Source organism: Pinus tabuliformis, chromosome J, assembly GCF_031772625.1.
Source record: "Pinus tabuliformis cultivar Carrire ecotype Pingquan chromosome J, CPIR1, whole genome shotgun sequence".
In the NCBI taxonomy this organism is placed as follows: domain Eukaryota; kingdom Viridiplantae; phylum Streptophyta; class Pinopsida; order Pinales; family Pinaceae; genus Pinus; species Pinus tabuliformis.
The window spans coordinates 863,538,383-863,556,652 of record NC_142295.1 but is presented as its reverse complement, the minus strand read 5'-3'; the positions used below and the strand labels follow the sequence as shown (position 1 = coordinate 863,556,652).

General features: G+C 36.0%; 1 protein-coding gene across 2 annotated transcripts; it reads right to left on the bottom strand.

Annotated features, from left to right (window-relative positions):
* Positions 1 to 615: 615 nt before the first annotated feature.
* On the bottom strand, positions 616 to 15,559 carry LOC149229415 (serine/threonine-protein kinase PBL34-like). 2 transcript variants are annotated; one of them, XM_089378637.1, is made up of 6 exons: positions 14,274 to 15,559; positions 11,851 to 12,188; positions 11,554 to 11,689; positions 5,956 to 6,092; positions 5,697 to 5,820; positions 616 to 1,582 (listed from the first exon to the last, which is right to left on the bottom strand). In XM_089378637.1, exons 1-6 carry the CDS (start codon positions 14,470 to 14,472, stop codon positions 1,062 to 1,064), a joined length of 1,455 nt encoding a protein of 484 aa, XP_089234763.1. In that variant the 5' UTR covers positions 14,473 to 15,559; the 3' UTR covers positions 616 to 1,061. The 2 variants fall into 2 exon arrangements, with proteins under 2 accessions (XP_089234763.1, XP_089234762.1); XM_089378636.1 differs by having other exon boundaries at positions 5,956 to 6,095; positions 14,274 to 15,557.
* Between the last annotated feature and the right edge of the window lie 2,711 nt (positions 15,560 to 18,270).

The following is an 18,270-nucleotide window of genomic DNA, read 5'->3' as shown; positions in this document are numbered from 1 at the left end:
GTAAATCCTGCCAAGCTTATATATATATATATATATATAGTTAAGACTACAAAAAGTTGTTTCTAGCAAATTTGGTCAAATTTGCCTAACAGTTTGAGAGGACCAATTTTAGGCCAGATGACCCAATTCAAGGAGCTGAATGGCTCGTCCTTCCAAGCCACGTTAGGGCCAAGAAAAAAAATAACAGACGATTGTATATTTTACTTTACATTCTAAAGTAAACTTATTTTTAATACATTACTTCATTATTACAGAGAGAGCTGACATATTTTTAATATCCACACACCTCGCAAGCAACAGAGCAACTATATATTAAGGTAAGACAGTTTAGCTCAACCTTGATTCTTATCTCACATACCGAAGAATCTGCACCCCCAACAACACTGGCAACCATGTTTTACTATAATTGGAATAATATATCACCATATACACCGACAAAGGTTTTCATGGCCCAAGCAACATACAAAACGACTGCTGCCACAGTTGAACTTTATTATGATTGAGTTGAGTTATCAAACAAAAGCCCAAAACACAGAATAACTATGTAGTTAAAACAGAGTTCAACTCAGTAATGTTTTTGAAACCAAGGGCTCTGAATCTTGTGATGGAAACATGTTTGTTTTAGTAAAAAATACACATTCAATTATAGATTCAACGTGCCCATTTAGTTAGTAGTCCAAAAGAAAACTTGCAAAACCACAGTAAAATGCTCCAACTCCAAAGACACAGCAGAGTTTTCCTAGTACCCTCATTGCTACTTTAATTTAAAGACAAAGTCGCAGCAACATGTGTATTATCCTCTGCTATGATTGGTCAGATAGGCTTTATAATTTTATACAGCATCAGAGAATTTAGCATAAACTTTCCACAATAGTTGAACTTACTCTACAAGATTCCAGAAATGGCCTCTTAAAATGTTCAAGCCTTGTACAGATAACACACCCACGCTTCACAAGTTCACACTGCTTCCCCTTGGTAAGTTGCGAAGGACTGAAACTGAGCAGCTTTAGTGACAAGTGTACAAATTCAAGAAAGAAATGATGGAAAAGAGGTCCAATCACCTATGATACTTTACCATTTTGCCTTGGAGATTGACGATATGGTGAAGCGTGAGAAATATTAGCGAGAACTCGTGGGCGTCCATTCTTTGAAGATAATTGCCCATTTAGATATGCACCATTCTTCAACTGTCCATTTCCATTTACCAGTTGCTGTTGACGACTTGAACGTTCTGCTTGCAATGCTTGATAGTGAAAGGATGAGCTTGCCATGTCTTTCAAATTCAACAAAGGTCTGAGTGCCTCAACAACCTCACTCATTAAAGGCCTAGCTTTTGGATCTCGACTGAGGCAATGGCAAGCCAACTGGGCAGCCTTTTGTGCTCCTTTAATGGAAAAGTTGCCCTCCAAACGGGGGTCTATAAGACGATATAACCTTCTTTTCTCACCAAGGTAAGGGCGAGCCCACTCCACCAGATTGTGCTCCCCACTAGGCCTGTTTTTGTCCATGGATCTTCGACCAGTTAACATTTCAAGTAGAACAACACCAAAGCTATAGACATCACTCCTCGATGTCAAATGTCCTGAAACAAGAGGAATCTCAATGGTTTGATATCTTTGGATTGCTATAGTCAAAAGTAATATTTATACAAATTAGCTATTTTACAGACATAGCTGACTATCTTCAACTTATGCATTGCTTAGAAGCATTCACTACTATGAGAGAATCTCAGAAATCAAAAAATAATCAGCATAAAAAAAGGACTCCAGCATATGCTGCCAGTTCCATGCATTCGGTGAAATGAATGCTTTACTATGTGAAAAATGAAAACTCTTAACAGGGGCATATTAAAAGCAGTCAACATAAATGAAAATGACTACTGGCAAGATTATTTAATATTAACCATCCTCTGAACTAATCTTTGTATGGATGCCTACAGAGGCCTTGGATAAAGAGATACTTGAATTTCTGAAGCATATGATATGAAAACATGCATTCTGCTCAAATAGCACAGTCCAGTAAGAATCATTTATTTCAACTGCCTTTATTCTTACCTTGTAACTATATATAATCTATAACATACATTTAACATACAAAATTATTAATACTTTTACATGTCCTAATTGAAAATTAACATTCAGTGATTTCTCAGGTCTAGACTTCATATTTCCTCTTGCAAGTTGCACCTATCATCCATACTATTTCAAGGTCAGCAATCGCAATTAGACCAAAAAAAAAAACCCAACCTTCAGGTTTCCACTGGAAGACAATAGTTTATAAATTATGGGAATGCTCAGAAAAAGTATTATAATTGCTTAACGTTTTCTTCACACAAAACCCAGTTAAGTTCTTTTTTTCCCATGCTAAAACTGCTATTGAGAACCACAACTCAAGCATATGATATGAAAACATGCATTCTGCTCAAATAGCACAGTCCAGTAAGAATCATTTATTTCAACTGCCTTTATTCTTACCTTGTAACTATATATAATCTATAACATACATTTAACATACAAAATTATTAATACTTTTACATGTCCTAATTGAAAATTAACATTCAGTGATTTCTCAGGTCTAGACTTCATATTTCCTCTTGCAAGTTGCACCTATCATCCATACTATTTCAAGGTCAGCAATCGCAATTAGACCAAAAAAAAAAAACCCAACCTTCAGGTTTCCACTGGAAGACAATAGTTTATAAATTATGGGAATGCTCAGAAAAAGTATTATAATTGCTTAACGTTTTCTTCACACAAAACCCAGTTAAGTTCTTTTTTTCCCATGCTAAAACTGCTATTGAGAACCACAACTCTCAACGCATGGTATACTATATCACATGATGGAAGATGGCCTTAGAGGGAAGAATCAGTGCTAAAATTACTAGCTCTAAAAAACTGTAGATGATGTAATGAACATCTAAGACTCACCATGAAATGACTCAGGATGTTTGAGAGTGGTTCCGGCCTCATTGGATTTCATATGGAGAAAGTAGAATTTTAGATTTCATTCAAAATCCAGCAGACTTATCGGTTTTTCAGGATTTTAGGACTGGGGGATTGCTATGTTTCCATTGAATTTTGTCATGTATTAGGGTATGGAACTCGTATTTAATCAAGAGCACCAATCCCTCTATGTACCTTGATGTTAGTGACATTGGTTGTCGAACCCCTGTATCATGACCCTCCTAAAAATGTACGCATCACTCAAACAAAATCTTGACTTGACATGTTATGCTTGTTCTATCTTATGTTAATGCTTAGAGGGTGATATTAATGACAAAGATCCCTATACAGATACAGAGATAATGACAAAGATACCTCTGGATATTAATGCTTAGAGGGTGATATTAATGACAAAGATCCTGATTTTCCAACAAGACTAAAAAATTAGACATTTCTCGTGGTGGCAAGAGGGCCAAGCATAAGAAATAGATAATAGATTGACATGTATTTGAATTTTGTATGTACTATGCATGCTAATAGCTATAGATGAAAATCTATATTTGAAATCAATAAATTTGTACCATTAATTAAAATTTGTGTAAGAAATATCTAATTTTTAATATATATATATATATATATATATATATATATTAATAAAATAATATATAACGGATCCTACGTGCCCTGTTCCAGGGGGTCAACGTGTCCGAATCCGACACCACGAATCCCGAATCCCCATGTCAGGTGACTCAAGTGATCTGGAGTCTGGACTCTTGATAATTTGACCAGTAGAAAACTCTCAAGTACCATTCAGACACCCAGGTCTCTATAAAGTACACCATTTCATTTAGAACTAAACCACTGTTTTCCTCCTTTTGAACATATAACATTGCATAGAATATTCTCAGACTATTCTCCAAAATTTTCCCCTTCCTAGACAAAGCTATAAGCAGAATATATAAATCAGTTTAGAAGACTTTTTGGGTGGTGAATGTGGTCCACACTTGAGAAAGGGAGGGTTACCTTGTTGACTACGTTGGGAGGTCATGGTTTCTACCTTGATAAATGCCATCAACCTCTGCCAAGGAATCTTGAGAATTACCACTGATTAAAAAAAGGACTGAATTCAGGTTTGTAATTTTCTTCCTGACTTCTTAATTCACCATGCCAGAACATCAGAAAGGGTTGGTTTTTTCCAACAATCAATGTGCATTGACCAGGCTTGAAATTTTAATAGAAGGTTCAAGATTTTCTAGAAAAGTCAGCTCAAGTCTTTGCAGTAAAAAATCCACATGTTTATCACTATTCTCAACCTTTTTCTAGGGAACATGTCTATAGAGTTTTTAATCCAAAGTGCATTTGGACTGTTGACTGCTCAGCACTCTAATTATCTTATAGAATTGTGTTTATTATGGCAATGAAGACCAGTGTGCCATGTACCATGAGCAGAATGCCTCCTGAAGGGTACTCAGCTGCTCACTCTGGACAATCTAGAGATTCAAGTGACTGTTGACCTCAACAGAAGATAGGCTGAGAAGTGAGAGAGTACCAGGAAAAGTGTTGGAATTGGCTCTCCACTAGGGTCCCAAAGATCACCTTAGTTCAACAGTTTTTCCAAATGTCCCACTGGACATCTCTGAACCATTGTCCTGGAGAACCCATGCATGGCAATGATGGATGGAAGACTACTTTGACTGGCAAGGGAATAGGAATAGAATTGCAAAATTTCTGCTATGAAATGCTTCCCGGGGAACCCAAAAAGCAATTTGGCTTGAATTTCTTCTCAAAGAAACATACAGGTTATCAAGAAACTTAAAAGAATAACTACATATTTAGAGAATTCAGAGCAGAGAGTCTACAATCAGTTTAATTTAGTTTCTCATATTGACCCAAGATGCCATTATCAATAACTGCAGCCAGCAGCCTATGAAAATATCTCAGGTTTCTGTTGTACATCTGAAAATGAATTATAATCTTCTCCTGCTATTGCATCTAGTGAACCACACAATATGCCCATCATTCCATAGCTGCCACATATTCAACATCCTAGTATCTTCTTGCATCAAATTTCCTTACTGCCTAATTTCCTTTATTGTTCCAGTTCCATATCTTTCCTATTCCTATCACTGCTGAATCCACTACTGAATTCACAGGTTTACACAACACATTGATGAAACGTATAAGATGTTCCCATTACTTTCAACCACATACTTCAGAAACTGCTGTAAATAAAACCCCTCTAAATTCAAGGCTAGGAACCGTGGACTGGCATCATACATGATAAAATTAGCAATAAGAAGGGTGAGTATTAATTAATTTTTAATATCTCTGTCAAATGAACCCCAAGGAATCAGTAGTGTGCTTACTGTAATCCAACAAACCAGATCCTTTCAAATTGAACCTATAAATATATTATTAATTTATTTATTTATGAACGGATACTATTAGTTGTTATAGTCAAGGTACCAGCTTCACCAAGGCATCAGATATATTTGAATTATAATCTTAATACAATCATCATGAAGGTAAAAGTTTATATTCGGGATAGTTTTTAAACAATTTGGTTTTTTCACCCTAGTTTGTCTAGGCCTTGGAGAATACACATCCCTTTCCACCGTCAATAGGATGCATTCTCAGAATAACCTGTGATGAAAATAATTCAGCTTAAATTACATAGACAAATTCTGACAGTTTTCAGAGCTGATGAGATTGAACAAGTTAACTTGGAACTTATAAGCTATCAAGAACACTCACCAGTCATTACATACTCAGGAGCTGCATAGCCATAAGTTCCCATGACTCGAGTAGAAACATGAGTTTTGTCTCCTTCAGGTCCATCTTTTGCTAGACCAAAGTCAGAAAGTTTGGCATTGTATTCCTGCATGAGGTACACAGGCCTTCAGGCATGCAAAGAACTCATTACAGTTCATAGTCTCTTAGTCAACCAAAGACTTACAATTCATACTATGGTAATGTTTAGTAATTTAAATTATTTGGGGTTAAAGGGACAAACCGAATCCAACAGGATGTTGGACGTCTTAAAATCCCGATAAATCACAGGTCTTTCAGCTCCTCCATGAAGAAATGCCAGGCCTTTGGCTGCACCCAATGCAATTTTCATCCTGATAGACCATGGCAGGGGCAGGGACCCTTCTGCATGCACAATGGTAACACCAGAATACATTAAACATCTGCAAAGGACTTTTGTTAGTATAATATATAAACTACATAATAATCCCTACACCTAAGTTTTAGAGATCCCTAACAGATGTAGAGCATGCAGTCAGGAAAAATATAAAAAATAGATCCATGACTTTATAATACTGTGGAAAGATGTATTGAGTTTTCCATTGGCTGTTTTGAATGAAAACCTAGTACACTTTTAGCAAGGTCTACAGTCTAGATTAAAGAAAAGGTAGGCATGACCATTACAGTTCATCCAAAAGATAAAGTAGCCCTTAAGAAACAATCCAACTCATTAATTTATATATGATTCTGGAAGAGTGAGCTAGTTTACAATTTGATGGGGCTGTCCATAATAGAAGTTAATGAAGGTCAATTGATTATCACCTTTTCCATTGAGATTGGTTTTGCTACTAACAATGAAGACGGTCTTTTAAGGGCTTTATCTGTGGAAGACTTTGAAATAAACAAACCACTCATGTTTGGGTTCACCATCAAGCTTAGATATAGAACTCAGGGCAAATTAGGGAGCTGCAGGATTTTTCAGAGGAATGCAAACGTTGCATTTTACTCTTTCTAGAACGTCAGGTTTACTGTGAACGTATAAAAAGGAAATTGAAAACATTTGCAGAAAAATGGTTAACTGGGGAATCAGATTATATACCTTAAAAGGTTAAGGTTCTCCCACTTCAGGATGACACTAAGAACCCTGATTGCAAGCCTAAGACCATTTAGATTATAGTGCTGGCATGTAGTGAGCATATGGACATAAGGGTGAATCTTACCATCATTAAAATTTATGGATTTCCTTGGTGGGACTATAATGTGAGAATAAGGATGATGAGGCACCTTTTAAGGCATCTACTCAGTTTACAGTTAAATATTAAAATTAAGTAGAGATTCTACTCAGATTTTCTTTCGAGCAATCTAGACTCTAGAGAGTGCAGGTAGCAGGCATGGACCAGCCCTATACTGAGAAGCTAAGAAGACAAAGCCAAGAAGCCAAAAGACAGTCTTAAGATGGAATGGGCCAGAATTTGAGTGGCACAAAAAGGCCAGGGAAAAAACCAGTCATTCTTCCAGTATGAAGTTTATGATGATGAATACAGGTAGCTTCAGAACCAGGAAGAGCACATTTATAGTTACACAGGAGATGAGAGAGAGTGCAGAATCGAATTTACCGGTATTGGAAAAAAAATTCATAACATGAATGGAGTGGTCGTTGACCTTGGAAACTCATTAAAGTTGAGGGAACACTTCCATCATAATTCAAAAACACAGCAGCATTTGGCAGAGATGGCAACAAGGCATTACATGTATTGAAAGAAAATGAATGTCAACTTAGAGAGCATTTTGACCAAGATAAATTGAGTTCATATCAAGCAGGGTATTGTTATTATAGCAAAGTGCACAATGGCACAATGGATTTTTTATAGAGTTGTGGGTCCAGGAAGGAGTCGGGACTGGTTTGGTTAGCAGAAGCAATAGTTTCAGCTGAAAGGAGATTGAAAAGGTTGGGCAGATAGATGGATCAGGTTGGGAATGTACAAAATAGACTGGATGGAAACCAAAAATATCCATTTAAGGATTGTGGATTTTAGGAGAGTATTGTGTTTGGCACAAGGATTATCCATGTTGACAAATAAGCTCTATGTAAACAGTAATGTTTAATTTAAATATCAATAAATTTCCTCAGTTCTTTAGGACAGAGCATCCATGTTGCAGATAAAATAAGCAATATAAATTCAACCAAAATACTAACAGAACTACCACTTGCACAAAAGTTTATTGAAAGCCAATGCAAAGAAGCCAAAAATGAAGACTTGATGTGAACTGAAGAATTAACAGTTATCAGTTTTTCTGACTTCAAAGTTCACACTGTATTTAAGCATTTTATTTAACTTATTAGAAAAAACTAGAGCCGAAAAGCTTAAATAATTTCCCTATATCACCAAAAGATATTTTTTTCAATTAACATTTTATGGTATGCCATCTTACATCTGTTACGTTGACATCCTGCAAAGTATGCGACAGCAACACTGCTATGGTTAAATGTTGAAAACATCAGGTTAGTTGATTCATTGTTAGCTATAAGTTGCACAGGTAAACTAAACTATGGAGCCTAGATTAGCTCAGCTGGTTGTCACAAATGATGCTGGGAATTTGGCTAGTTCTGTGATGACAGGTGCCTGGTTTGAAACCCCCTCATTGAGGCACTCTAGTCCACGCCACTGGGTTATCCAAGCATATCCCTCGGGTTTCCCTGCAAGGTTTTCCCTGGAAAAAAGGTATACTAAATTATTTAAACCCATAATCGGAGCATTTCCTCAGACCTGTTATTTAAATTTCACCTGTGTCCATTCAATTCGGTAAAGCTACCATGTCCACAATTATATAGGAAGGAGATATGGCAAATTGTTCAACCCTACAGCCTATGCTATGCAATTCTCCAAAACCATTGAAATTCTTCATTATAGGTATAGTCCTTGCAACTAAAAACACAATCAATTTCTTTTGCACTAATTGTTATGATGTCCTAAAACCATCCGCCTAGGGAAAGATACACCTCAAGCTCCAGACCAATAAAGCAAAACAAAATAACTCTTTTGGGTGCATACAAAAATCATGATGTTTGATGATCCCAGCAAGTAAACAAACTTTGCATGGCAGATGTCTTTAACATATCCACAGCTCATAGAGGATAAAAGAGTGCCCAATGCTGAATTCAGTAACAAAGATGGATCAAGTCTAGAACATCAGAATTACTCTTTTCAGCATTGAGAGGATCCACTTCAAGAAAATGAGGGACAGATTTTTGTTTTGTTCAAAATCATGGAATAATGGAATAAATTCTAAATCACATGTACAGGTATTAGTTTCCAAGGGAATCTGCAAAGACACTGCACATTCCATCATCAAGATCTGCTGCCAGTGGGATTGACCGTAATGGATTTCAACTCTCTTCTCAGAGAATAGCAACCCACCACAAACACTAACCAGATGTTTTCATGGGCATTGGCTCTGCATCGTGCATTAGAGTGACTTGCTTTATATAGAAACTTGTTGAAGGGCAAAATGAAATGTCGCCAAATTACAAATTGGCTAGTATATTATGGATAAACAGTTAGTCTAATATTTACAAGGGAAGGAGGCTACAGTAACTAGATAGGTGATGACCTAATCACCATGTTTGGCAAATTTCAAGGTTCAGGTTCAAAACCTGGCAAACTGCAAGCAAATCCGAACAAATTCATTGAAGTTTGCCAAACATCAAAGCAAACCGCAAGCCAACTTTGAAATCAAATATTATGTCAAATATATTCCGTTGAAAATAGATTGGCTTCACTGAAAGTTCATTGAGGTTCAAGTTTTTTTGAAGGTTAAGAAAATTATTTATAAAAATAAAAGAGAAGGGAGAAAAAAAAATTAACTTAAACTCGGTACATTACTTCCTCTGGTCAATTCACTTGTTCAATTCTCCAACTTCCAAGTATCCTCCTGAGTCCCATCCTCTCTCACAGTGACAGATCATGGGCCCTCCCAGGGTCCCACCCTTTCTCAGACCCCAACCAGCAACAGCAACTCCTCCCAACTCCATGACTCACAAACTACCAGCGCAGTACAGTGGCAATAGGCTCCAACAGCAGAGCCACATACTATGACAAAAGCCAACAATCTCAACCCTCAACGTTATTCTATATAATTTTTATAACATTGAAGTGATATTTTTATTGTATTTTTTATCACATATGGTTTGTTCTATTATATTTTCTATTATAATAAATTCCTTATAATTTTAATATATTTTATTCCATTAAATTTAATTTAATTTAGCAAAGGCCTCTATGCCCAAGCACGTGAATTTTATTATACTTTTTTTTATTTTAGAAATTTTAAATTTTATAGTATCATGAACCACGGACAAAATTTATGTCAAACTTCAACCTAACATTTCACTGCCAATTTTTTGTCGAATTTCAAGGTCACCAAACTCAAATACAAGCTCAGACCAGGAAACTCGAGTGATAACCAAGGGAGAAAACACTCAGGATCCTGATCCTGACTCAAGTGATAACCAAGGGACCCCGCTGTCTGTTTGTTCATCTCTTGATAATCTCAACATTCATCTCTTGATAATAAAGGTCAATTTTAACAGCATTGTCTGTCCATTAGTTTCAACTTTTACCAGTGTTGTCTGTTCATTGACTAGCAATGCAAAAAGTTAGTACTTTCAGGACGACTCATCCTCCTTTTTCAGGTAAGCTCTGCCAGAGCAGCTATTTCTTATAGGGTTGTAGTATAATGAACCAATACATTTAAGCTCTCCTCTTCTAAAAATTCTGCACAACTCTTCTACATTCCCTAATTTTCTTGAATTTCAATTGCATTCATATATGCATCTAACAACGAAGGAAAAGAACAGATTACATAAAAGTAGTAACCCAGAAGGTAAAGAAATATCAACACATTTCATGTTAATTTAAAGAACAATAATATATTATCCTGAATAAAGACTTCTTCATAAATTTGCAAATATCACAATGCCTATTAAAAATTGAGATATGGTTGTTGACAATTGACATGAAAGAGAATGCACCCAGCTTGTATCATTGACAAGACAGCAAAGGCCTTGTTTTCTAATGCAGATTACTCAAATGTAAGTACCATATAATGAATGCCCCTTTTGTCATTCATTGTCCTCCTTACACTTGCCACTGTATTAAACAAACACAAAAAACAATGCCCCAAAAGTGTGTCTTATATCATGGACAAATCATATTTTTAAAGAATCCAAAATAAATGCATAAAGAATATCACTCCAGACACTTCCATCCGATTTTTGTTTTCACATTTTTCAAGTGAAAGAAAAGCAGGACAAAATTAATTTTAAACAGGAAAAGAGAATAAGTTTGCTTAAAACCAAAAGAAATCTAGCAGGTCTTCATCTAAATTTCTGGTAGGCACAGTTAGAAACCTTTTTTTTCAACAGCCATTCTGCTCCATCAGTGGTTCAGATGCTATATTCCTCAATATAAAGAAACAAACTTGTGAGTATATAAATTGTGATTGTTTATAAATTATGACTGGTCGAAGGCCATCAGCAAAATATTCACAATTCTATGCTGGCCAACCGTAGGACCATATTCTCATATGGTGATTCCAGCACAGATTGATATAATAATCGCATGAGAAAACAAAATAAGTTAGTGAAACTGAGCACTAATTTGGACAGACAAATTGCATTCAATTCCAATCATATGAATCAACTTTTAACCCCTATGTTGCCAATTTGTAGCTCCATAATTAGGGACAACAATATTTCATACAAGATCTAGTATTGCCACTACAAAAAAAGAGAAATTATCATAAACAGCACCCCCCAATATCGATAAATGCACATCAAAATTCCGAAATTTATATTACTTACTTCTAAAGAGATGATTTTCCAGGCTACCTCGAGGCATAAACTCATACACGAGTAGCCTCTGATCATCTTCTATGCAATAACCAATAAGTTTAACCAGATTAGGATGGATAAGGTCCCCAAGAAAATTGACTTCTGCCTGCACAGTCAATTTAAGAGAACAACAAAAGAAAGCTGCATTCAGACACTATTACAGAAGCCCACGTATGTTAATCTCAGATAACTCCAAATCCCAAACCCAGCTTAAAAAATAATGCATTCTGCACCATCTGACCTTTAAAAGTTTAATCAATCTCTTACCAGCCATTCCTTGTGACCTTGCAGCCCATCATGGTTGAGTGTTTTTACGGCTACAGTGAGACCAGTACCAGGCTTGACAGGAGCAGTGCCATTCTCTTCTATCCAACCTTTGAAAACACAACCAAAGCCACCTTCACCAAGAAGACTTTCTGGCCTGAAATTTCTGGTTGCATACTTCAAATCATTAAAAGTGAATTTGCGCAACTGGGATGCAACTTTCAAATCATCTCCTACTTTGGGAGTGGATGGATTGCTTCCTGTATTACTAGTACTTGTGGAAGACACTGTCTGAGCAGCAGGTGGCTCTTTGCCACTATCATTTGGAGATTTAGTTTCAGCTGTAAAAAATGCAGTCCAGTCATTACATTTGTTAGTCATAGGCATATCATATCCTACCACAGTCACAAACTATTATAAGTCATTTAGAGATGATTTATGAAGTTGTATGGAACAAAATCTATACAGCTAGATTTTCATTTGTTTCTTGCAATTTTGCTCTAATAAATCTTTAAAATGCATCATTTTTAACACATCAGCACTGAATAATATATGGGTCCTGTTTTTGGTATACAACCAGAAAAAGTTTGTAACTATGTGAATATGAACAATTCATTCAACAAGTTAAAAAATCAGTATTAAAAGTACATATAAAATGCCCATGAAACATGATATCCACACAAATCAAATAACATACCAAAGAAACCAGACATATTAATCCCACTTTGTATGGATACTTTTGTATTGAACAGTCCCATTGACCTATTTTTGGTCCTTTGCTGGACATTAGTATAAGTATCTTATCTTATCTACAAATTTAGCCAGAAGTTAGAAAAATGTGAAAAAAGGATACCATCCTCACATATACCATGCAGTTGGGTTCTAGTTCACCTATATCACGCTAGAGAAAAGTATACCTCTACAATATTTGCATAAAATATACAAAATTTAGTGTAGAACAACGTTATAAAAACGTCTACAGTACAATCTATAGGCATCTATGCAGATATGCAAACGAGTGTCTGTATGGTACAGGTGGACCCTGGTAGCCCCAAATGAAAATTACAAAGAATCATATGAAAATTGGACAAAGAAGCAGGCTTAATCTACCAATATGACCATCTATCATAGATGCAGACCACATGATCATATAATGCATGCCTTCGTAGCAATTCAAAAAGAAAAATCATACACAGGATATCCATTAGCTGAATAATATGCAATACTAGCTGCATTACGGATTACAGAACCAAAGGACTAAAGCATCTAGACAACCTGGAAGATATAAAACCGACATCAACAGCCAAAAGATGAACAAAATAGTAAAACAAACACACACACACATGATCACTGATTTCCTTCAAGAAACATATGTATCTACTGAATTCATTTATATGGGTTCAATCAGAAGTATGTAAAAGTGCACACATGGCATATATATTATTAAAGCAATTCTGTCCTGCGCTGCAAGAAACAGAATAACATGGAAAATACATGTACCCCATTTATACAAAATTAATGTGCACAGCCTGATGCCCATAATATACCAAACTCCAAAATTGTAAGGAGAAGAAGAATGATATTGAGTTGGTGAAGATCGTGGCCCCAACATAATTCTATGCTTATTTGGCAGTGATCTTCTCACCATGGATTGGGATGTCTGCACCAGCGAGTCGTCTAGCTGTTTTGCTCACGCATAGCTGTCCCAATGACCCCGCGTGCAGTCATAACAGTTTTATAAGAAACCTATATGCATCTACCTCGGAAACTAGTAGAGCAATCATTTGAACAAAACAGAGATACGGAGAAGCACAGGTCCATTATATTCCTTAACCAGTCCATCATGTTCCCTAACCAAGGGACCCTCTAATGATCCCATTAATACAAATTCATTTATCAGCATGCAAAGAACATATTCATCACTACAACCTTACAGGAATGCTTCTGAGAATGGATAGGAAGGGATGTCCTCATACATGTAGAGAACATAAGTTGCTTGGTTTCCCTAAATATACAAACATATAGTCACGAATTACAATAAGCTATATACCAGCCAATGGGGTTTGGTCACTGGTGACGTCAACGGAGTTTTGAGCCGCCCATTGGGGTTCCATTCCCACTGTGGTCTCCCTCACCCATAAGGTCAGGTAAAAATTTCAAACGGATAAGGGTGGGTGCAAGTCCCTGACAATTTTGGCAGAATAGAATAGATAAATAGCCCTCGGACCTGCAACTAGGCCAATGGAGGTCCACTCTCTGCAGCTTTTTGTAGCTCGGCCGTCTGGACATGTCTCTTTAAGAACTCAAAAAACAAAAAGCAATAAATCATTTATCCTAAACACTATTCTATAAGATAGAAAGGGTGGGCCTATAAATGTCCCAACTAAACTAGACATTCAACGAAAATTTCCAGGAGAGATGGATACCAGAATGGATAGCAGGGCTGCTTATGGAGTTATCTACTTTGGATCTGGAGGAGATGCAGCTGCTCATTAGCCCAAAGTTCAGACCATGCCAGCATCCTCGCGCCTCGGCTTCATCCTTCTTTCTCCGGCGTCCAACCCGACTGGAATTGCCCACCTGCTCCCAAGCCTCTACCTGGACAACACCCGGCCCCAGTCCCATCCCTCAGGCCTTATAAACCGCTCCCACATCCATGGTCTCACACAAATTCAAGAAATGACCCGCTTCAAAACCACTGCCTCTTCTCAGTTTTCCTTCTAAGCTTAGCCCAATAAGCCCTACAAGAACTCAAATAGCTTAGCTGCAACAGAAATCCTCAAAGCTCCTTCTCAATCCTCTACAGCCCCAGCAACAAGTATCCCAAACGCATTCTCTGATACAAAACCCCGCCCTGGACCTTATGCTAGCTCTGACCCCAATGGTTTTATGATGTTAAAGCCCTTAGTCGTCTTCTCAATACTATATGTTGCGCTCAAAGCAGAGACCCAAATCGATTCCCTCCTTAAACTGTCTCAGATACAAGAACCCATGAAAAGCAAGCCCTCTGTAAACTTAATGCAACAGAACAGGGACCCTTGCCTATATGAGGCTTTCGACCTCTTTCTCGGTATGTATACTACCTGACAACGAAGACCCAGATGAGTTTTTCTTCTGCTAGCTCCAGAAACCTGAAATAGGTACGTCCCAAGTGGGTACTCTGCTATCCAGAGAGGCCAGGCCAGACACTCTTCTCCAGCCTCCTCCTCCAGAGGCAGGGTAAAGGAATTATCCTCCCTTCACCAAAAAATCCCTCTAGATTACCAGCAGCCGAGGATCTAAAGCAATTTCTGCCATCAAAACTCTTATCAGGTGTGTAATGGCCAAAACCAGAGCCGTGAAGTAAAAGGCCACAAAACCATGGATAAATATCAGCTCTTGAGTCCAAGAAGAAAACAGGACTGATAGTGCGCTGCATGCGCTCTATGGCCTCTATATTGGTGAAAAGATTGAAGCTCCGGACATTCTGAATAAATGCGAAGAAAAGAGGTTTGCCTTGGGCAAAGCAAAGGGATTCTGATGAGTTGGGTCGCTTTTTGGGCATACGAGCAAAGACCAAAACCAGTGTTAAAATAGCCGAATAAATTATTTAATAAATAATCTTGGCAACAGTAAAATGGAGAACAGCAAGTGGTTTGAAAAGGGAAGCAAGTTCAAGGACGAACCCAGGTTGCATTGTTCTCTCGTGGATGACATGGATGGAGGGAAGGAATTGACAAGCGAGAAGCATTGGGTTAGCGTATAAATTTTATCAATCCGGCCTATTCAACAGAACAGGTTGCATCATCTGTAGTATTCCATTTATTAATATAAAATAGAAATTTTTATATCTTTATTGAATTTTTGAGTTATAATAATTTTTGAGTTCAAAATATTTTCCTAAAGCGAGGATAAAGATCAATTAATGTTTAGAAAAAGTTGCGTGGAGACAATTTTGCAGTATATTATGTAGGTGTATAACTGGCATTTCTCGAAATGTGGAGATGTGATATTTCTTCAGAAAATAAAATAAAATAAAAGGTGGTATTAGTGTTAATAAAATAGTTTGTTTTATACCTTAAGTAAATAAAATAAAATAAAAGGTGGTATTATTGTTAATAAAATAGTTTGTTTTATACATTAAGTAAAGATAAGCTATAAATTTGTTTAGATGGTTAAAATGGCAAAATAGAATTTTTATTAATGGATTATGATGAAATCATTTTAATTTGTAATTTTAATTGTCTCTACATTGCTCTCTATTTAAGTTTTAATTTGTAATTTTAATTGTCTCTACGTTGCTCTCTATTTAAGCCTTTGTCATGGTCTGCCTCTTCATCTGGTCGTGATGATGAACCACACTTGTTGGTTCAAAAAGCATCGGCCAAAAAATTCTCTCGTGTGATTTCTACCAAAAGACTTTGTTTAATTCATTATGGATCACAGAAGGTAGAATACAGAAATTTTAATTGTGTTTTAATTTAGTTAATATTTTAATATTTGAAATAGAATTTTAATTAATATTTAAATATTTTATTAAATTCTTATTATATGTATAATTTGGAAAAATGTTTTATTGTTTTAAAATTTGGTTACATTTATATAGGGTTTATAGTTTGGGTTATGCTTTAAAATTGTTTATAATGGAGATGAGTGACCTTGCATTAATAGATAGAAGTGATGGTTGTTCCCATTGTTGGTTTGACAAGTGAGTTATGGTGGGTTTTCCCACTATTAATTAAAAAATATAGGGGTTCAATCTAGCTAATAGACAAAATGACATTTTTTTGTAGAATTTAACTATACAATATTGAGGGAAATTGTGATTTTTTTTATTTAAAATGTGTTTTTGAATGCATATATAAATTTAGCATCCTAAAAAAATCACAATAACACTTAAAGCTCGCAAATTAAATAGTTTGACATTATGATTATTGTTTTACACTAAAACCAACTTTAACTTATTTCTTTTGTTTTAACACGTTTTTTTTGTATATTGAAAAAGTTTAGAAACAAGTTTCTTAAAATTCTAATGTAGTACTCTAAATATTTTTGAAATAAAAATTTAATGTGAGTATACATATAGCATTTTAAGAAAAATGTTTTTCATTCTTCACTTTTCTTATGAAGTTTTATCATGCAACACTTTATTTTGGGGGCATGGTCATATAAATTAAATGGTTGGTAAATGCCAATAAAATTTTAAAAATCATAATTATTAACTAAACTATAAATTTATTTTAAATAATTATTATTATTAATTAAATTTTTAATTTATTTTAAATAATTATTATTATTAATTATAAAAATAAGTAATATATAATAGCCCTGAGGGTTAGCTCAATTGGTCGAGTACCCATCACATAAGCACCTCGTTATGAGAGGTCGTGGGGTCAATTCTCCTTGACACCCTCAAGGGTTAGGTTCTGAAATGAGCCCAGTGGGATTGATCCCTGTGGGGATCTGCCCGGGACTGTTTATGTGGATGTAGTGGTCATTGTAACCACGTCACCCCATATTTACCCAATTGCACCGGTTTGCCGAGGTAAACATGAAATTGAGAGTTATGCGAGACTCGATTTCCAAGATGCACTTATGGAAAATTGAGTCCATATGTCTCGAACTAACTGCAACCGCCCAGTGACACATGATCACACTGTTATCAACCCAACTTGACCCAACACTATTTCTTTTTAGTTTCGTCTCCTTAAATTTAACAAAACTTTCTATTTTTGGCAAATTTTCGGGTTCTAAACTTCTGAGGCCGTTTTGAGGGCCTAAACAACATTTTCAAGGAAAACAGAGAGTTATATTTTCTATAATAGTGAAATAGGGATCTTATGCCAAAGTTATGACCCCGGGAAGTTGGAGATCTGAATTACTCATTTATACAAACACTTTGTGTACATAGTACCTGTAGGTTATAAATACATATATATTCATTAATTCAATAAGCTCACCAGAGAATCATAATTGACACAATAACAAAGCTAAACATTCAATCTCAAAACGAAATTTGACCTAGACTGCCTAGAACACACTAGACATTTCGTCAAACACATGGCAAACATGTAAGCTATAGGTCATGAATGCATATATGATCATAATAGTCTGAGATTCATCTGAGAATCACTAAGAAGGCCCTATGCCCTCTTCACATAGTTGCAACAACACTTATTAGTCCATACATTCATCAACCAATCAATAACTAAACCATTCATGACAGGAGCTATAAATAACATACATCATGTAACCAGCAAATAACCAGCATATGAACCATGGCAACTCAACCATAATATCGCCAACATAATCACTACAAATATACATGAATCACAATAAAAGAATAACTCTTATTAATATATGAAAATACCAACCAAGTCAGGGACTTCCACGTACCACCCGACCATAGATTGAGCTTAACCAAATCTCTTGTTCAGCCAATCA